A 17,272-nucleotide genomic window follows, 5' to 3' on the forward strand; every position below is an offset into this window, starting at 1 on the left:
GTGATCTCCGGAGACTCCTTGTCCCACGTGTGTAAAGGTGACAGTGTGTGCACCGTGTGGGTCTCTTAGGCTATATTTCACAGAATACTTATTCACTGTTTGGCGTAGTGAAGTGCTTATTTATATCGCTTTATGATTGCAATGTGTTTTGTATCACAATTTATCCATGTGCTACTCTAGTGATGTTATTAAAGTAGTTTATTCCTCCTGCACGGTGTAATGGTGACAGTGTGTGCATCCGTGTTAGTACTTGGCGTATGCTATGATCATGATCTCTTGTAGATTGTGAAGTTAACTATTGCTATGATAGTATTGATGTGATCTATTCCTCCTACATAGTGTGAAGGTGACGAGTGTGCATGCTGTGTTAGTACTTGGTTTAGTCGTGTTGATCTTTCTTGCACTCTAAGGTTATTTAAATATGAACATTGAATTGTGGAGCTTGTTAACTCCGGCATTGAGGGTTCGTGTAATCCTGCGCAATGTGTTCATTATCCAACAAGAGAGTGTAGAGTATGCATTTATCTATCCTGTTATGTGATCAATGTTGAGAGTGTCCACTAGTGAAAGTCTAATCCCTAGGCCTTGTTCCTAAATACTGCTATCGCTGCTTGTTTACTTGTTTCTATCGCGTTACTACTGTCTGCGTTACTACCGCTTGTTTACTTGTCCTGGGCAAAGCACTTTTCTGGTGCCGTTGCTACTACTTATTCATACCACCCGTATTTCACTATCTCTTCGCCGAACTAGTGCACCTATTAGGTGTGTTGGGGACACAAGAGACTTCTTGCTTTGTGGTTGCGGGGTGGCATGAGAGGAATATCTTTGACCTCTTCCTCCCTGAGTTCGATAAACCTTGGGTGATCCACTTAAGGGAAACTTGCTGCTGTTCTACAAACCTCTGCTCTTGGAGGCCCAACACTGTCTACAAGAATAGAAGCTCCCGTAGACATCATAGAGCTTTTCAAGTTTTGAAATCATACAGAGAGCATAAAAGTAAAGTTTTGAGAGGTGTTTGTTGTTGTCAAAGAATGGTAGTGGGTACTCCAACCCCCTTGCCAAACAGACTTCCAAAGAGCGGCTCCCATGAAGGACGTTATCTCTACCAGCAAGGTAGATCATCCCCCTTCTCTTTTGTTTACACATGTACTTTAGTTTATTTAAGGATGACACTCCTCCCAACCTTTGCTTTCTCAAGCCATGGCTAACCGAATCATTGGGTGCCTTCCAACATTTCACATACCATGGAGGAGTGTCTATTGCAAAATTAAGTTGCTTGCTGATGAATCAGGGCAAAACATGTGAAGAGTGTTATTAATGAAAGTTGATTAATTGGGGCTGGGAACCCCGTTGCCAGCTCTTTTTGCAAAATTATAGGATAAGTGGATAAAGCCACTAGTCCATTAGTGAAAGTTGCTCAACAAGATTGAAAGATAAAACACCACATACTTCCTCATGAGCTATAAAACATTGACACAAATAAGAGGTAATAACTTTTGAATTGTTTAAAGGTAGCACATGAAGTATTTACTTGGAATGGCACGGAAATACCACATAGTAGGTAGTTATGGTGGACACTGATGGCATAGGTTTGGTTTAAGGGTTTGGATGCACGAGAAGCATTCCCTCTCCGTACAGGTCTTTGGCTAGCAAGGTTGATTAGCAAGCATAAGAGTTGAGGGAAACAATCAAACATACATGTGATAGAAACAATCATGCATCTTCCTTGTAAGCACAAACAATTTTAACTTTAGAATACTAAGCTAGGAACTAACAAGAAAGATAATAACATATCTACATGTATTTCCTCTTTTCTACTTAAACTCAAAGAGTTGTTGTTATTGACCAATGCTAAGTTTGCCAAAACCAAATAGATTTACTCAATGCTCCCAAAGTGATACCAATACTAACAACAAGATCAATCATATAATAGAGATTGCAAACTAAAATAAGATGTGCAATATGTAAATGATAAGACTTCTCATTAATATTTCATAACGATAACTCACACCAAGGGATACATAGATAACCAACTAAAAGAGAGATACTTCCATACTGCAACACATCTTATATGATAACTTCCCTACTCATGATATGACACTACTTGATAGCAAAAAGATAAAAGATAGTGATGATGTGATACCGCGGCACTCCCCCAAGCTTGGAACAAACCAAAAGGGGTGCCAATACCGATGATGAATTACTCCTTCGGTGGTGTGGATGAATTCTTGATAAGCTTCTCAACAAGCTCCTTTAGCTCATCAATCTTGTACATGAGGTTGCGGATCATCTCCGAATTGTGCTCGACGCGGTTAAGAAGTATATCCGACGGCGAGTCCCAACTCTTAGAGTTGTTTCCCCACTCTTCAGCTTCAGGCTTCAACCTTCCTGCAGTGTTAGAACGATCTATATCCCACTTGCTAGGCAATACCGCCTTGGGAATCCTTTCAATTTGACCATTGTAAATTAGTGTGTGGAAGGGGTTGTAGGTGCCTGGAGGAGATGTCCTTGGAGCTAGGAAGTGACGTGGGACTTTTCCCCCGGTGCGAATTCGCGCGCTCTTCTTAGGATTAGAAGGATCTTCCACCACTCCAATGCTTGCGATGGTGACATGCGGGTATGCACGCGAGTCTTCCTCCACTTCTTCTTCATCTTCTTCCTTGACACTTTCGTCCACCTCTTTCCACTCGGGATCTTGAATATCTTCCTCCGAAAGCTCCTTGCCCTTGTTGTTGGAGACCATGGTGCTTCTAGATCAAAAACAGATCCCGGCGAAACATGACTCGAAACAAAACGCGACGAGAAAACGATATACGGACCTCCAGGGATCCGGGGGATTATATAACAGAAATTTTCACGTCAGAAGGAAAGTAGCAGGTCGAACCAGAGTCGGAGAGGGACAGCGAGGGGCTGTCCTCATCTCTAAATATGAAATATATCAATGAATAACAGTAAATTATGATATAAAATAGTGATACAAAATGGACGTATCAGTGCGCCTGGCCCATTAGGGCTAGGCTGCACCACCTCGGCTTAGGTGGCCCCTCCCGGGATTGTGGGCCCACGAATGGCCCCTGGGAACCTTCTAGAAACCCTTCGGTCATCCACCGGAAAATTCCCGAACTTTTCGGAACCCCGGAAAATAACTTTCCTTATATGAATCTTATTCTCCGGACCATTCCGGACCTCCCCGTGATGTCCTGGATCCCATCCGAGACTCCGAACAATATTCGGTCTCCATCTCATATTCCATATCTACTTAAACAACATCGAACCTTAAGTGTGTCACCATACGGTTTGCGAACTATGGAGACATGATCGAGACACCTCTCCGATCAATAACCAATAGCGGGACCTGGAGATCCATACTTGCTCCCTCATATTCAATGATGACTTCGTGATCGAAAGAACCATTAACATACGATAACGATTTCCTTTGTCGCGCGATACTTTACTTATCCAAGGTTCGATCATCGGTATCTCCATACCTAGTTCAACCTCGTTACCGATAAGTACTCTTTACTCGTACCATGATATGACATCCCTTATTACCTATTCACATGCTTGCAAGCTAATTGAATGACATTCTCCGAGAGGGCACATAGTATATATATCCGTCATTTGGATGGACAAAATCCCACTCTTGATCCATGCGCTTCAACTCATACTTTCAGAATACTTAATGCCACCTTTGTAACTACCCAATTATGAAGTGGCGTTTGATGTCATCAAAGCATCCAGCCGATGTTGGTGATTAACATGATCTCATGGTCGAAGGATTAGGTTACTATGTATTCGAAATATTGTAGCAAAACAAACTTAATGAATTGATCTTATGCTATGATTACTATGGGTGTTTGTCCATCACACCATTCTCCTAATGATATGATCTTGTTATTAATAACATCCAATGTTCATGATCAGGAAACTATGATCATCTATTAATCAACAAGCTAGTTTAACAAGAGGCTTACTAGGGACTCTTTTATGTTTACAAAACACACAAGTATTAATATTTCCGATTAATACAATTATAGCATGAGATGCAAACATTTATCATAAACGCAAAGATATAATAATAATGACTTTATTATTGCCTCTTGGACATATCTCCAACAAAAAAATTATATCATGGATCCATTAGATAAAGACCGTGAGGAGTACAACAACCTGATTTACATGCTCGACAGGTAATTTCAATCATTATCGCACTATATCGGTCTCTTTCGTTCATTTCCTAATAAAATTATTATCACAAATTTTGGAAAGTGTTCATCACAAAGGTGACCGCTCAATGGGCACCGTAGCTAGTACTAGTTTCAATATATATACCATTATCATGCTTGATTATTTTTTGATTGAATTCTATTCTTGTAAAGTGTGAGAGGCAGCCACAGGGGACCAATTTATGTGCATACTACGTTTTCGAGTTCATCAACATGGTGATTGAGCGACGCGTAGATTACAAAAAAATCAAGTACGTAAAAAATATTCACAATTTTTTTTTATGATGATTTGCTATAAACATAACTCATATATTTATATTTGATCTTATTCTTTATAAACCGAGGCAGGTGGGGGAACGTCCTACCACAGGCACGCCTACGATAAATTCAAGAGGAATTGTCGGAATTTTTTGGTTACGGAGGTCATATATGAAGATGGAGAATATATTACCCCTAGAAATCCTTGTAATTTAATGATCTTCGTGTAATAAAAAAGATGCATCAACATGTATGATCGTCAAGCTTCCATAGCTACCAATTGTATGTATATATGTGTGATCACGTGTGCAGTATGTAGTAATATGCATGAACATGTACAATATATATGTATTAGCGTAGAATATGTATAAATGAAAAAAGAATTAAATGAAAATGAAAAACACAAAATACATGAGCATAACCCTAAACCCTGGCGCGAACTTTAGTCCCAGTTGATGTTACCAAACAGGACTAAAGGTCTCTCAGCCCAAGCGTTCCGTATCGCCCACGTGTATGGCCTTTAGTCCTAATGTGTAACCCAATCAAAACTAAAGATGGAGCTTTAGGTTGGGCAACCTGGACTAAAGATCCAGAACCGGGACAATAGACCTATTTTCTACCGGTAACTTGACAACTTTTACCAGAATCTAGCACCCCAAGAGAATGGTGCGAGTTTCCACCCACCGGTGGACAAGCAGCAGCGCTGCGACGCAAAAAGAAAGGAAACCAAAATCCTGTTGCAGTTTGTGCACAAGATTGGGCTCAGAAGGCACCAGTTGCGTGCCCGACAGGAGTGGAAGGCTGGGGAATCTGCCAAGGGCTAGAATCTAGTGACATCCTCTTTAACCCCATCTGGCAAGGTGAGGAGGCAGGACACTGCTCAGCCTTTTACTCCTTTCTGCAGCGCTACATTTGGAAATCTCATCTTCCTCTCCCTGTGCTTGCTTAAGGCAGTAGAAGTAGTTAGTGCCCTTGCCTTATTCTGTAAGAACAAAATATCCGTACAAGGGAATGTAATATGTATTGAACTATTGATGTGTGTTGTGTGAATATGTCTCTGCACAACCAAGAAGAAAAGAAGTGACCAAAACCGGTCCTGCTCCTACCCCACGTGATCGACCTCGCGCTGAGCCGTCTGGTGCAGCCACCAGTCAAACATTAAACGCCTACAATCTCTCTCTCTCTCTCTCTCCCAACAAGCAGTAGGCCGGTGGTGGCCATGGCTAGCAGCGGCGAGGTGCAGGAGTCGCTGCAGGCGGTGGCGCAGGGGCTGCGGTGGACGTACGTCCTCCTCTGGCAACTCTGCCCCGACCAAGGGTACTAGTACAACTCTACAAGACCACCGCCAACTTGTAGCTCCGTCTCTCACTTTTCACTCATCAACACAAAGCTCGTTTATTTCCTTTGGTTTACATGGGAGCTTACGGAATGGCAGCGCGCTGGTGTGGGCGGAGGGGCACTACAACGGCGCAATCAAGACGCGCAAGACGGTGCAGCCTGCCATCGCCCTGGCGCCGGCGCCGGCGGAGGCAGCCGACCACCACCGCAGCCGGCAGCTGCGGGAGCTCTTCGACTCCCTGGCCAGGGAAGCCGCGGCTGGTGGGACAAGCTTCAGGGACGTCCACGGTGCCGGCGTGCACGAGGCGGCGGCACGGCGGCCCAGCGCGGCCCTGGCGCCGGAGGACCTCACGGAGACGGAGTGGTTTTACCTCATGTGTGCCTCCTACTCTTTCCCTCCCGGGGTCGGGTAAGTGCTACGCAGTACATTTGCAGCTTTTCCCTTACCTGATGCAGAACATGTACGGCCAGACATTCAAGCACTAGCTACCTAAAAAGCCATGACAAAAACTACGTACCGGAACATTTCCATGCTGTGCTGCAGAAATCAAGACATGCAAAGATGTGTGGCTAAACCCCAAGTATGTGCTTGCCTTTTTTTCTTCTTATATCCCAAAGAACCATATGTATTGGAATAAGTATCAGATTCACAACCCGTTCCCCTGATGCTTAATGCAATGACGCGCAGAGCTTCTGCGGGTTCTAAAAAAAAAGATTCACAACCCGTTTGAAACTGTGTATTTATTCCAGTGATATGTTTTGCTTTGACAAAATTCAAAATCTGAATTTTGAAACACAATGAACCGCCAAGATCTATTGTAAAACCCAATTAAAGGCAAACAAGAATATCTGTACACATACCTAGCGGTCACTACCACTCATTAGAACACCGATTTTAAAAAGAACCATATATGTTGGAATAAGTATCAGATTAATAACCCGTCTGAATCTGCATATTTATTACAAAAATATCTTTTAAACAATCCCAAAATAGATTTGATTTTGACAATATTCAAAATATGAATTTCGAACCACAACTAAGCATCATGATGGATTCTGAAACCCAATTAAACACATGCAAGAATCTCTCCACACATACCTAGCACTCTCTCTCCCACTCATTAGAACACCGATTTAAAAATGGACCATATATGTTGGAATAAGTATCAGACTAATAATCCGGCTTGAAGCTGTGTATTTATTTCGACGATATCTTTTAAATCGGTCCAAAATAGATTTTATTTCGGTAAAATTCAAAATCTGAATTTCAAAACACAATGAAACATCACGATGGATTGTGAAACCCATTGAAACCTGGTATTAAAAAATAGATACAAAACTTTAACTTTCCGTTTCTCCTAATTTTTTTCCAACACGTCTAATACAAGTTTGAAGTGTGGTCAAATACATTCAAACATGATGATGCATAACCAACCTCTATAACACTAGATACAAGAAATAACGTGTCGCCTAGTTCTGCTCATTATGGTTTTGGAGTCGTCGTCTCACTTAGTCCAATAATAGAGCTGACCATACTTTTGATGCATCACTGCATGCCACAAAGAAATGCCCCCCACTCTCAAACATAGCCTTGCAAACACCTCGTATCCAGCTCAACATGTCACATGTGTCTTCTCTATATTCATCCTCGACGGCAGGAGCTCAGGGGCAAAGCGCCATAAAAATGATGAACTTTAGGAGGGCAATCTAGCTTCCATAACCCGTTCTAGATATGTTTCTCACATTCACTACCCAAACACACATTTAACTAAGCTGCCTGCCATTGCCGACATATAAGTTTTGTACGCTGATTTAACTGAAAAAACACCCTACAGTCAGGGTGACTAGCAACACAATCATGTAGGGTGTGACATATAGGAATTTTCCGAATCTGTTATGCGTCATTTGGTAAGAGCGATTGTCACACAAGATCATTCATCCAGCTTTCTATCTCTAGGTTTAGTAGACGCGCCACCAGGTTCAACTCGAGTTACCCTTCGGAGTACTCGGGCATCTTGTAGATCACGTTGGGATCGAGAGGTCGGATCAGATCCTGATGCGAGACCCATCTCCTACTCTCCAGATGATGCCACATCTTAGTACCTCGACACCTTTCTTTTTTGTTTGCACAAAGGAGGGGTCTAGGAGACTCCGGTGGTACTTCATTCACGAAACACGTGGCAGATACAAATTGCAAGCAGGCTCATAACTAAACTCGCCCTAAAGAACCTGATATTTGAAGCTAAGGCCTTCTCATTTACATAAAACACCCCAGAATGAAAGATTAAAAAAACAATCATGGAAACGTTCTCTACACACTGGTTCATTGTGTTTCACAATCCCAAAACTTGCTCAAAATATGAATTTCAAAACACAACTAACCATCATGATGGTGACTTCCAACATATATGGTCCCTTTTTAAATCGTTGTTCTAATGAGTGGGAGAGAGAGCCAGCACTCTGATTCCGAGACCCCATTCGCGCTTCGCTTTCATTATATCTTTCCATTTTACCCAATGTGCTTTGTGTTCATCTTCCATTTGGGACCACCAGTACCGGCAAATCAACTTGGCGGTATCGTAACACATGCTTTTGGCGAGATCAAAGCATGACATTTCATAAGTTGGTATGAGTTGCGCTATCTCTTTGATTAGAATTTACTTGGCAGCTCTTGACAAAAACCGTTCCTTCCCACCAATGGTCCTTTTCCGTATCTTTTCCTTCGCATACGAAAAAATGCCTTTGGACATATCCCTTCCAATGTATGTTGGCAATCCCAGGTATTGACCTCCATGGCTCTCCGCCTTTCGGACCAATAATTTGCATAATGGAAGTCTTAAGTTGTCTCGGTGTGTTCTTACTAAAAAGGATCAAGGACTTGTCTCTGTTGATTACTTGCCCAGAGGCTGCCTCATAGCAATAACTATATTTGCACTAGCAGTCGTGATCCAGTGGCCTCCATGAGGAGCAGGGAATCATCGGTGAATAACCAATGGTTCACTGACGGCGCCAGTTTAAATCCAGAGAGCAAATCCTTTTTCTTCTGCATAATAGATAAGTGCCGAGAAACCTCCTGTACCACAACATCACCCACCTTTTCCCCAAATTACTTATAGAACACTGTTGGCATTCCATCGGCTCACGGGGCTTTGAGATCCCCAATGCCATCTAGTGCTTTTTTTATCACTTCCTCCCTAATAAATTCATTAGCCAGCACTTTATTCATTTGTTGTGTGACACGGGGCTGAATATTCTCCAGAACACGAAGAGCGTTAGAACCTGCCATCGAGGTAAACAAGTTAAATAACGCCCCGAGAGTAGACTAGAACATTCTCCAGAACAGGATGAGCGTTAGAACCTGCTATCGAGGTAAACATGTTAAATAACGACCAGAGAGTAGACTAGACCTTCGAGGCAAAATAAAACCTTGACCTGCGCTTAGCTGGCTGTATCTATGGCGAGGCACACCTATGTTCTTCTTGAAGGCGTGTCTTTGAAGAGAAATGAAATCTCCCATGCAGTGCTCTTTAAAATCTAGTAGATGTAGGTTTTCTTTCCCGACCTCTTCCGCATTGCTTAAAAGATATCATGTGAAGAAATACACAAAATCAAACGAAATGTTTTTTTTTTGAAAGATCCAACAACTTGTTGGCTTTCGATTTTCATTAGAAGGTAGAGATAATTACATCGCGGCCGTTGGCCAAGGAAAGAAAGGAAAAAGAAATAAAGAGAAGGAAGAGCTCCTAAAAGCTAGAAAGCTAGGGTAAAGCAAGATCTCAGGGAGGTTCCCAGATCAAACGCTGAAGCTTCTTCGCACCTGCAAAAGCCCAGCCAATGGCTTCATCTTGAATCCGATGCAACAGCTGCCGCATAGTGCTGGCTTTTTCTTTGAAAATTCGAGCGTTTCTTTCAGTCCAAAGCTCCCATAACACTAGAATGATGATCGATTTAACTCCGTCTCGGTGATCAATATGTGTTGCTGCTATCATTGCATTCCACGCATCTTGCATGTTATCACATGCGCTCCAAGCTCTTGGGGCAAGGCCGCTGCAGTGTTGCCAGGAAGCGACGGACGCCCAAAGGATCCGAGCAAAAGGGCAGTCGAAGAAGAGGTGCTGATGAGTTTCGAGGTTCCTGATGCACATGGGGCAGAAATAGCAGTTTGGCCATCCTCTTTGCTGTCCAAACGCGATTCTGGATCAGCAGCCATCCGAAAAGCTTGCACTTGGCCGGCGCCCAGGTCTCCCAGATGGTGTCTTGGGCAACGGAGGTGATACGGCCAGCGAACTGTGCAAGGTAAGCAGACTGTTTAAAATCAAATCTTAAAAATTAAATCAATGTACTAAATAATGGGAGAGTACTAGGACAGGTAGTCTACGTGCAAAGGAAGGGCCGATGGATGCATGGGGAAGAAAATCCTATGCGACCTGGGTCGTATGCCCTGATCCCTGGACCAACTACGGACGGTGACACGTGGTGATACCAATCTCAAAGCAGCCTGCTTCCACTTCCCGTTCCCTTCTCCAGCGATTCTGGTTCGTGCTTGGTGCCTCTCGTGGCCGCCGCTGCAATGTCCTGGTCGCTGTGTCGCGGATCCACCGCCCCACCGGCGCACCGCGACGGCGGCATCTTGGACTTGATCGCTGGCACCCCATCCACCCCAGCATCTTCTGCAATCCCGTTGGTTTGCAAGCCCTCAAGAAGATCTGCCGGGGTTTCATGTGGAAGGGGAGGGCAGACGTCAGTGGCGGCCACTGCTTGGTGGCATGGGACAAGGTGACCTCCCCTAAAGCTTGTGGCGGGCTGGGTCTCCCAAACCTCCAGCTGCTCAACCTTGCTCTTCGCTGCCGTTGGGCATGGTTGCAGCGAGTTGACACGTCCAAGGCCTGGGCGGAGTTCGACCTCCGGATCCCCGCCCCGGCCCGTGCCCTTTTGAGTCCGCGACGGCGGTCGTTGTGGGTAACGGCGAGAGAGCCTTGTTCGGAAGGATCGCCGGCTACAGGGCGCCAGGGTGGTGGACCACGCGCCCAACTTGGTGGCCATGATCCCGGCCCGGAAGGCCAAGGTCCGCTCGGTCGGGGATGGCCTAGCCGGTGAGTGGTTGCGGGATTGCGGACCGGACCTAAGTCCCGCTGCAGTGGCGAGTTCTTTCACTTGTGGGGCATCCTCGCTGGTTACACACCGGTACCCGAGCAAGAGGACACCTTTGTGTGGCGCTGGTCGGCGGATCGGTTATTCTCCGTGAAGTCGGCATACTCGCTTTCTTTGTTGGGACCGTGCCTGGCGCCGATTTCTTCGGAGATTTGGCGCTCAAGGGCGCCGTATAGCTGCAAGTTCTTCGCTTGGTTGGTGTCTCGCAACAAATGTTGGACGGCGGACAAGCTCCAGCGGCGCGGTTTGCCAAGGCCGGCCACTTGCCCACTTTGCGACCAGGAGCAGGAGACGCTCCAACACCTCCTGCTTGGTTGGGTGGTCTCTCGTGAGGTATGGGCTTGGGTGCTACCACGGTGGGGCAAGCTGGAGTGGATGCCCGGCGTGGACACGGAGGTTGTGCCCTGGTGGACCTCGCTCAGTTGCACCAGATCTGTGAGGAGGGATATGTGGACAGCTATCATTCCGGTTTTCTCGGAATATATGGAGGCATCGGAACGAGGTGGTGTTCAATGGCGCCACCCCCGCAGCGGCGGCCATTAGGCATAGGATTAGGGAGGAGTACCGGAGGTGGCGTGTAGCTAGGCTTTTCCGCTCGGAGTCCTTTGGATTTCCCGAGCCTTTTCCTTTTTCGTGGAGAGATGGAGATTAGGTTTTCCTTCAGTAGGGGAGCTGCCACCCCTTGTTGGTAGTGATACATGTGGTTCGGGCTTTCTTGCCCTTTCTTCTATATGATTAGTACACCTTCCAGGGTGTATTCTCGAAAAAATCTTCTGCAATCCCGTCCAACCACGATCTGTAGCTAGCATGAATCAAACCCATGGAGGAGTAGCCTTGGTGCAGCCGGTGGGGGCAAGCAGGTGGGCGTTCAGCCGCGAGGGAGGGCGACGGGGAGAGCTACCATGGCTGGAGCGCCGGCGGCGGTGCACCAGGGAGCGTCTCCATGGACGGCAGGGGATAGGCGAGCGCTGGTGGATCATCAACACAACGACGAGTGGTGGATCAGCGACGAGGGCAATTGCGTGGCCAGGAGATGCAACATTGCAGCAGCCACGAGCCGGCATCGCTGGAGAAGAAGGGGATGAATTGCTAGCGCGCTGCTTTGAGATTCGTTTTACCACGTGTCACCCTACCGAGTAGGTCCAGCGATCTGAGACGTACGACCCAGGTCGTATAGACGCCACTCTCGTGTGTTTGAATCAATGGAACATGTTCTTCGGGTGAAAATCATGAATCTTTGGGCGGTTGGATAGAAGGAAAACCCGTTCGCTCTGTCTGCCCCCGCAAGTGACAAGGCGAACCCAAGATCAGGTACAGTCCCTCCACACCTCTACCCATCCTCCTCACCACCGCCAGAGGGCACCGTAGGTAGAAGCTCCAGGGGTGGCGGCAGTGGGGCCTCTTCTCCCCCTAGCGCGGTGGTGGCGGCGCGGGCTGCTGCGGTTGGCGGGGGCGTGACACTGATCGCGGAGCGTGGCGGCTAGGTGTGCTCGGCTTGCTCGCCAGCATCAGAAGCTTGGACAACGAGGCGGCCTAGGTATCGACAGACGGCTCGGTGACCTCTTGGTTGGCGGCTCTACGTGGATATGGCCCTGGAAGCTCTAGAGCGGGGAGCTGCGGCTCGGAGGACGAAGCACGGGTGATGGCTCCTTCCAGGTGCTTTTCTAGAGGGATCTTCCACGTCCCCTCCCTTGTGCTCTGCTTGCGTGGTGCTCGTGGTTTCCACAACCGGCGGGATGATGCTCGCGGGTGGTGCTGCCCATGAGGTTTTCGGCTAGTTCGAAGGCTTTGGGGATCCTGGTTTGTTTGAAAGTGACGGTCGCTTGCCTCTGCCGTGGGGGTGCTTGGAAGCTGGGGGCGGCCCTGGAAGGTGGGCGGCATCGACCTTGCCGACGGGTGACATCTACTGGTGTTGCTCCTGCTCTCTGTGGTTGCTCGGGTCACGCAGAGGTAAGCGATGGTTGTGGCGGTTGGCGAGTGCAGCTCCTCTTCTTCGGCTTCTGGTCGCAAGGGAGTAGCTTGGCGACGGGTTTCAAGGGCCGGGGGAACCCTTGGTTGTTTTCTCTATCACGATGGAGAAGACCCTAGGCTCTTGCCAGGCAGCGGTGACACTGCAGCGCTGTTTTCCTCTTTGGAGGCGTTGCCTTGGGAAGTTAGGGGCTTGCGTGGGCTGTGCTGTGTCCGTGGCTTTGACACTTCTCTTCAACAACGATCGTCGGCTTAGTCAAGATGTCTTCTTAGTGGCTTGACGTCTTTTGTAGCTCTGCTTGTGACTCCCAACCTCTATTCTTTTTGTAGCGTTTTGCTAGTTTCTTTTGAACTTGTTCTATAGTGTGTTTTAGACTTTTAGTACCTTGTATCCTAGCTGGTTGATAGATTTATTAATTTAAAGTTGGGCGCTTCGAGTCTTATGTTTAAAAAAATCCTGAAGCTATCATGTTCTGGATGAATCTGGTATACAGGTGCACCGGTTTTTTTTCGAAATGGGGAGCCTATTTCCAGCCTATGCATCAATTAAGGCACACAACCGTTTTATTGCAAAGTTTCAAAGTTCAAGTAACCAGAGAAAGCAAATTAAAATGAAGTGCCTAAGCACGTTGAATTCTTTTAGAAAGCTGCCAGTCACCCTAGTTGTAGATAGTCCGAGCAACCGTCTCCAGACGGATGCATCCAGAATCCATATGTGCCCGCTGCGCCTCCGGAAGAAGGTAAGACCACTCGTGGATCCAGTGTGTAACCATACGGATAACCTTGAGGATCAAGTATTCTGTTTAATTACGCACCGAGGACAACAAATGAGGAGAAAATATCTGATTAATTACTTTGTTATGGCTGATACACGTATTCTGTTTTCAGGTTACCAGGAAAGGCATTTGCAACGGGAGGGCATGTATGGCTCAGTAGAGCAAATGAAGTTGACAGCAAGGTCTTCTCAAGAGCAATACTTGCCAAGGCACTTCTCTTCTCTTATTTTCCCATGAATTATTGGTTAGTCGGTACATAATCTATGTGTGTTCAAATAGTCAATTCATCATGACAAAAAAACTTGACGGAGAAAAGTAGAAACAGTTAAAGAACACAACCCTTTGCTTGTAACAGAAAATGCGTACTTAGGATCGGAGCAACGTTGAGAACCTAATAGCTAAGCCGATACAAAAGAAGTTGACAGCAAGGTCTCCTCAAGAGCAATACTTGCCAGGGCATATCCCTTTTCTTATGTTCCCATAATTTTTTGGTTAGTCGGTGCATAATCTGCAGTTTCAAATATTCAATTCAGCATGACAAAACCTTGATGAAGAAAGTAGAAACAGTGGAAAAACATACTCCCTCCATCCAAGACTTTACCTGTAACAACAAATACATACTGACAAAAGGAGAAACACTGCTGCTCCACAAAAAAAAAAAAGGAGAAACACTGAAAACCTAATCGCCGAGCCCATGCAAATATCTAACATTCATATTTCCTTTCCTTCTTTCATAAGTATACTCCGTAGAATATTAAGTTTTCCGTTTTTGGCTCTCTTTTCATGTGGTGCTTAACAAAATTTGGCGACAATAAGTTGCAGAGTGCAGGAATTCAGGTATTTCCTATAAGAAAAGCTACTACCTATATTAATTATGAATTTTTACCTTGAAACTTCAGTAATATCCATTCATCGCACTTCAAATGTATTGCAGACAGTCTTATGCATTCCCATTGTCGACGGTGTCCTGGAAATGGGGACCACAGAAAAGGTAAACTGACATTGTACTATGCCTTAATTAATTACATTGAGGATAAACTACTGTATGCATATATCAGGTGGAGGAAGACATAGGCCTAATTCAGTATGCAATGAGCATCTTCATGGATCAACAAGACAACCACATGATCCCTACTATGTCAGAGCATTCAACGTCCAACCAAACAAGTCGCATTGATCTACAGCCATTCCAAATACAGAGGAAGATACATGCTGGTCAGGCAAAGGAGGAGCCCAAAAAGTTCAGCCCAAAATATGAGGACAATGAAATGGAAGATGGCGATGATGAGATCGAAGAATGTGCATCGGGTTCAGAAACGAACACGGCAGGGGATTACTGCCGGCATGCTCCACTGAACATCGTGAGCAATGATGAGCAGGCAACACACAATATAGGGAGCAGTAAGCGGATGCAGCTTGAGATGTCAGAAAGGGTGAGAGATGGCTGTTCAAGCAACTCGGGTGATGGAATCCAAACGCTAATGGTTTTCCAGAACATTAATAATCAATCCAGTATGCAAGCGGATGAGCCTTCCCAGTCTTGGCATTTTCTCTATGAGGAGTTATGCACTGGCTACCCTCAATCGTCAGGTATCTCCATGTTTCGATTTCTCGGTCTATGCTAAGGGCTTCATACTTAACCTCTGGGCTGAAAAATTACTACACTATGGCTCTGCTTGATGTTTAGTACTGCAAAAAAAATCGATGCTAAGGAAAATGTTCAATCTTCATCTAGATATTGGCATTTCATCTTCATCTAGATATGTATCATGAGGAAAGGAGAAGGAAAATGCATATGCCTCAAACCCACCCCTACAAACGTGGCCACCATCTGAGCTCTGTGTTCCCCATTTTTCTTTATGCAGATGAAAACCAAGCAATAGTCCCACCTGAAAATGCTCACTACACGGAAACAGTCTTGTCGATCCTGCACGGCAACACACGCCGACAAGCCGCGGAGCCGAACATCAGATCGTACCTAGCTGTCTCACACCAATCATCATTCTCCGCGTGGCATCCTACCATTCTTGGACGCACGATCACTGAAAGAGCCACCCCACAGAGGTTGCTCAAGAGTGTCCTGCTCAGTGCTGCCTGCAGTAGCCACTGCAAGCCACATGATGATCCGAGGTGCGACAATGTCGGCACGGTCGGGCTGCGAAGAGAGGTCGATTTCAGCGGCAACCATGTCCTGCAGGAGCGCAAAAGAAGAGAAAAGCTGAACGAGAGGTTCATTATCCTGAGATCCCTGGTACCCTTTGTTACCAAGGTACAATCTTCAGAATTATTTTTTGTTTAAGAAATTTCAGTAATGATAATGTTTGTATGGATTGTTAACAAAAATTGAGTTATCTTAGCACGGTTGTGTAACGATGCAGAATGACAAGGCTTCGATACTGGGCGACACGATCGAGTACGTGAAGCAGCTGAGGAAGCGCATCCAGGACCTGGAATCGTGGGTAGGCAGGCAGGTTCAGGGTGACCCGCCGATGGTCAGGCCGCCAGAGACGAAGAGCGTTCGTGGTCGCAGCGACCAGCGCGCCGCCGCGTCGTCCGAGAAGCGGAAGCTGGCGGCCCTGGAAGGGAGCAGCAGCAGCAGCAGCACTGATCCTGTGACCGTTGTGCAGCATTCCACGGACGTTCAGGTGTCCATCATCGAGAGCGACGCGCTGCTGGAGCTGAGGTGCCCCGACAGGCGCGGCCTGCTGGTGAGGATCATGCAGGCGCTCCAGGAGCAGCTCCGGCTCGAGGTCACCGCCGTCCAGGCCTCTTCGGACGACGGCGTGCTGCTGGCCGAGCTGCGCGCCAAGGTTAATTATTCGGCGCAGCAGAACTATATCATGATTCGTAGTGGAGTACATGGTTATTTTGATTGGTTGATCTGTCCCAAGTCTTAATGTTATTACTACTACTGTATTAATATTGGGTTGTTGACTGAATGCAGGTGAGAGAGGTGCGTGGGAGGAGGAGCTGCATTTCTGAAGTGAAGAGAGCAATCCATCTCATCATCTCATCAGGATGATCAATAATAAAGCATTAATACAGCGAGCGTGAATGTTTACTGATGGATTGACATGACATGAGTGTAGGATGATAAGGTGTGCACTGACAGTATTCAACTCGCAGTGTTGCATAGCTGTCAGTCTTTTATTTTGCCCTCCCCGATCCATGGCGAAACTGCCGATATGCTACTACGCTGCCGAAGTATAGCCGGTTGTTGACTAAACAATATGTCATGTAATCTATAGTCAATATGTAGCCAACAAATATAATAGTTGGCTATAAAAATGTGCTACTTTCTTAATAGATGGCCCATCTTTCATTGACACAACTTGCCTAGGAGCACGTGCTAGAGCTAGCTCTTGCATAAGAGCTCACTTACATTCTCTATCCTCTTCTCTCTTCTCCAACTAGACACAAATATATTATTTTAATTCTTATAGCCAGCTGACTATGATTTATTGTACTTGCTCTTATTGGTGATGGACTTGACACGGTGCGCTTGCCGCCTTAATTTCACCCGACTACTTGAGGTCCACTATTCCCTCCGGCAGC

The 17,272-nt window shown here is 46.1% G+C and overlaps 1 protein-coding gene across 1 annotated transcript; it reads left to right on the plus strand.

The window, feature by feature from the left end:
* Positions 1-5,703: 5,703 nt before the first annotated feature.
* On the plus strand, positions 5,704-16,739 carry LOC124647500 (transcription factor BHLH42-like). The gene is made up of 9 exons (XM_047187437.1): positions 5,704-5,801; positions 5,905-6,231; positions 13,830-13,926; positions 14,540-14,554; positions 14,652-14,708; positions 14,776-15,307; positions 15,583-15,986; positions 16,096-16,527; positions 16,662-16,739. The coding sequence occupies exons 1-9, from the start codon at positions 5,704-5,706 to the stop codon at positions 16,737-16,739; spliced, it is 2,040 nt and encodes a 679-aa protein (XP_047043393.1).
* Positions 16,740-17,272: the final 533 nt, after the last annotated feature.

Source organism: Lolium rigidum, chromosome 4 (assembly GCF_022539505.1).
Source record: "Lolium rigidum isolate FL_2022 chromosome 4, APGP_CSIRO_Lrig_0.1, whole genome shotgun sequence".
In the NCBI taxonomy this organism is placed as follows: domain Eukaryota; kingdom Viridiplantae; phylum Streptophyta; class Magnoliopsida; order Poales; family Poaceae; genus Lolium; species Lolium rigidum.

Excerpts from the sequence above, each read along its gene's own strand:
- LOC124647500 (XM_047187437.1), top strand. The coding sequence starts at position 5,704 with ATGGCTAGCAGCGGCGAGGTGCAGGAGTCGCTGCAGGCGGTGGCGCAG. Across the intron at positions 15,987-16,095 it reads TGGTACCCTTTGTTACCAAG|AATGACAAGGCTTCGATACT; the intron begins GTACAATCTTCA and ends GTAACGATGCAG. Across the intron at positions 16,528-16,661 it reads TGGCCGAGCTGCGCGCCAAG|GTGAGAGAGGTGCGTGGGAG; the intron begins GTTAATTATTCG and ends GACTGAATGCAG.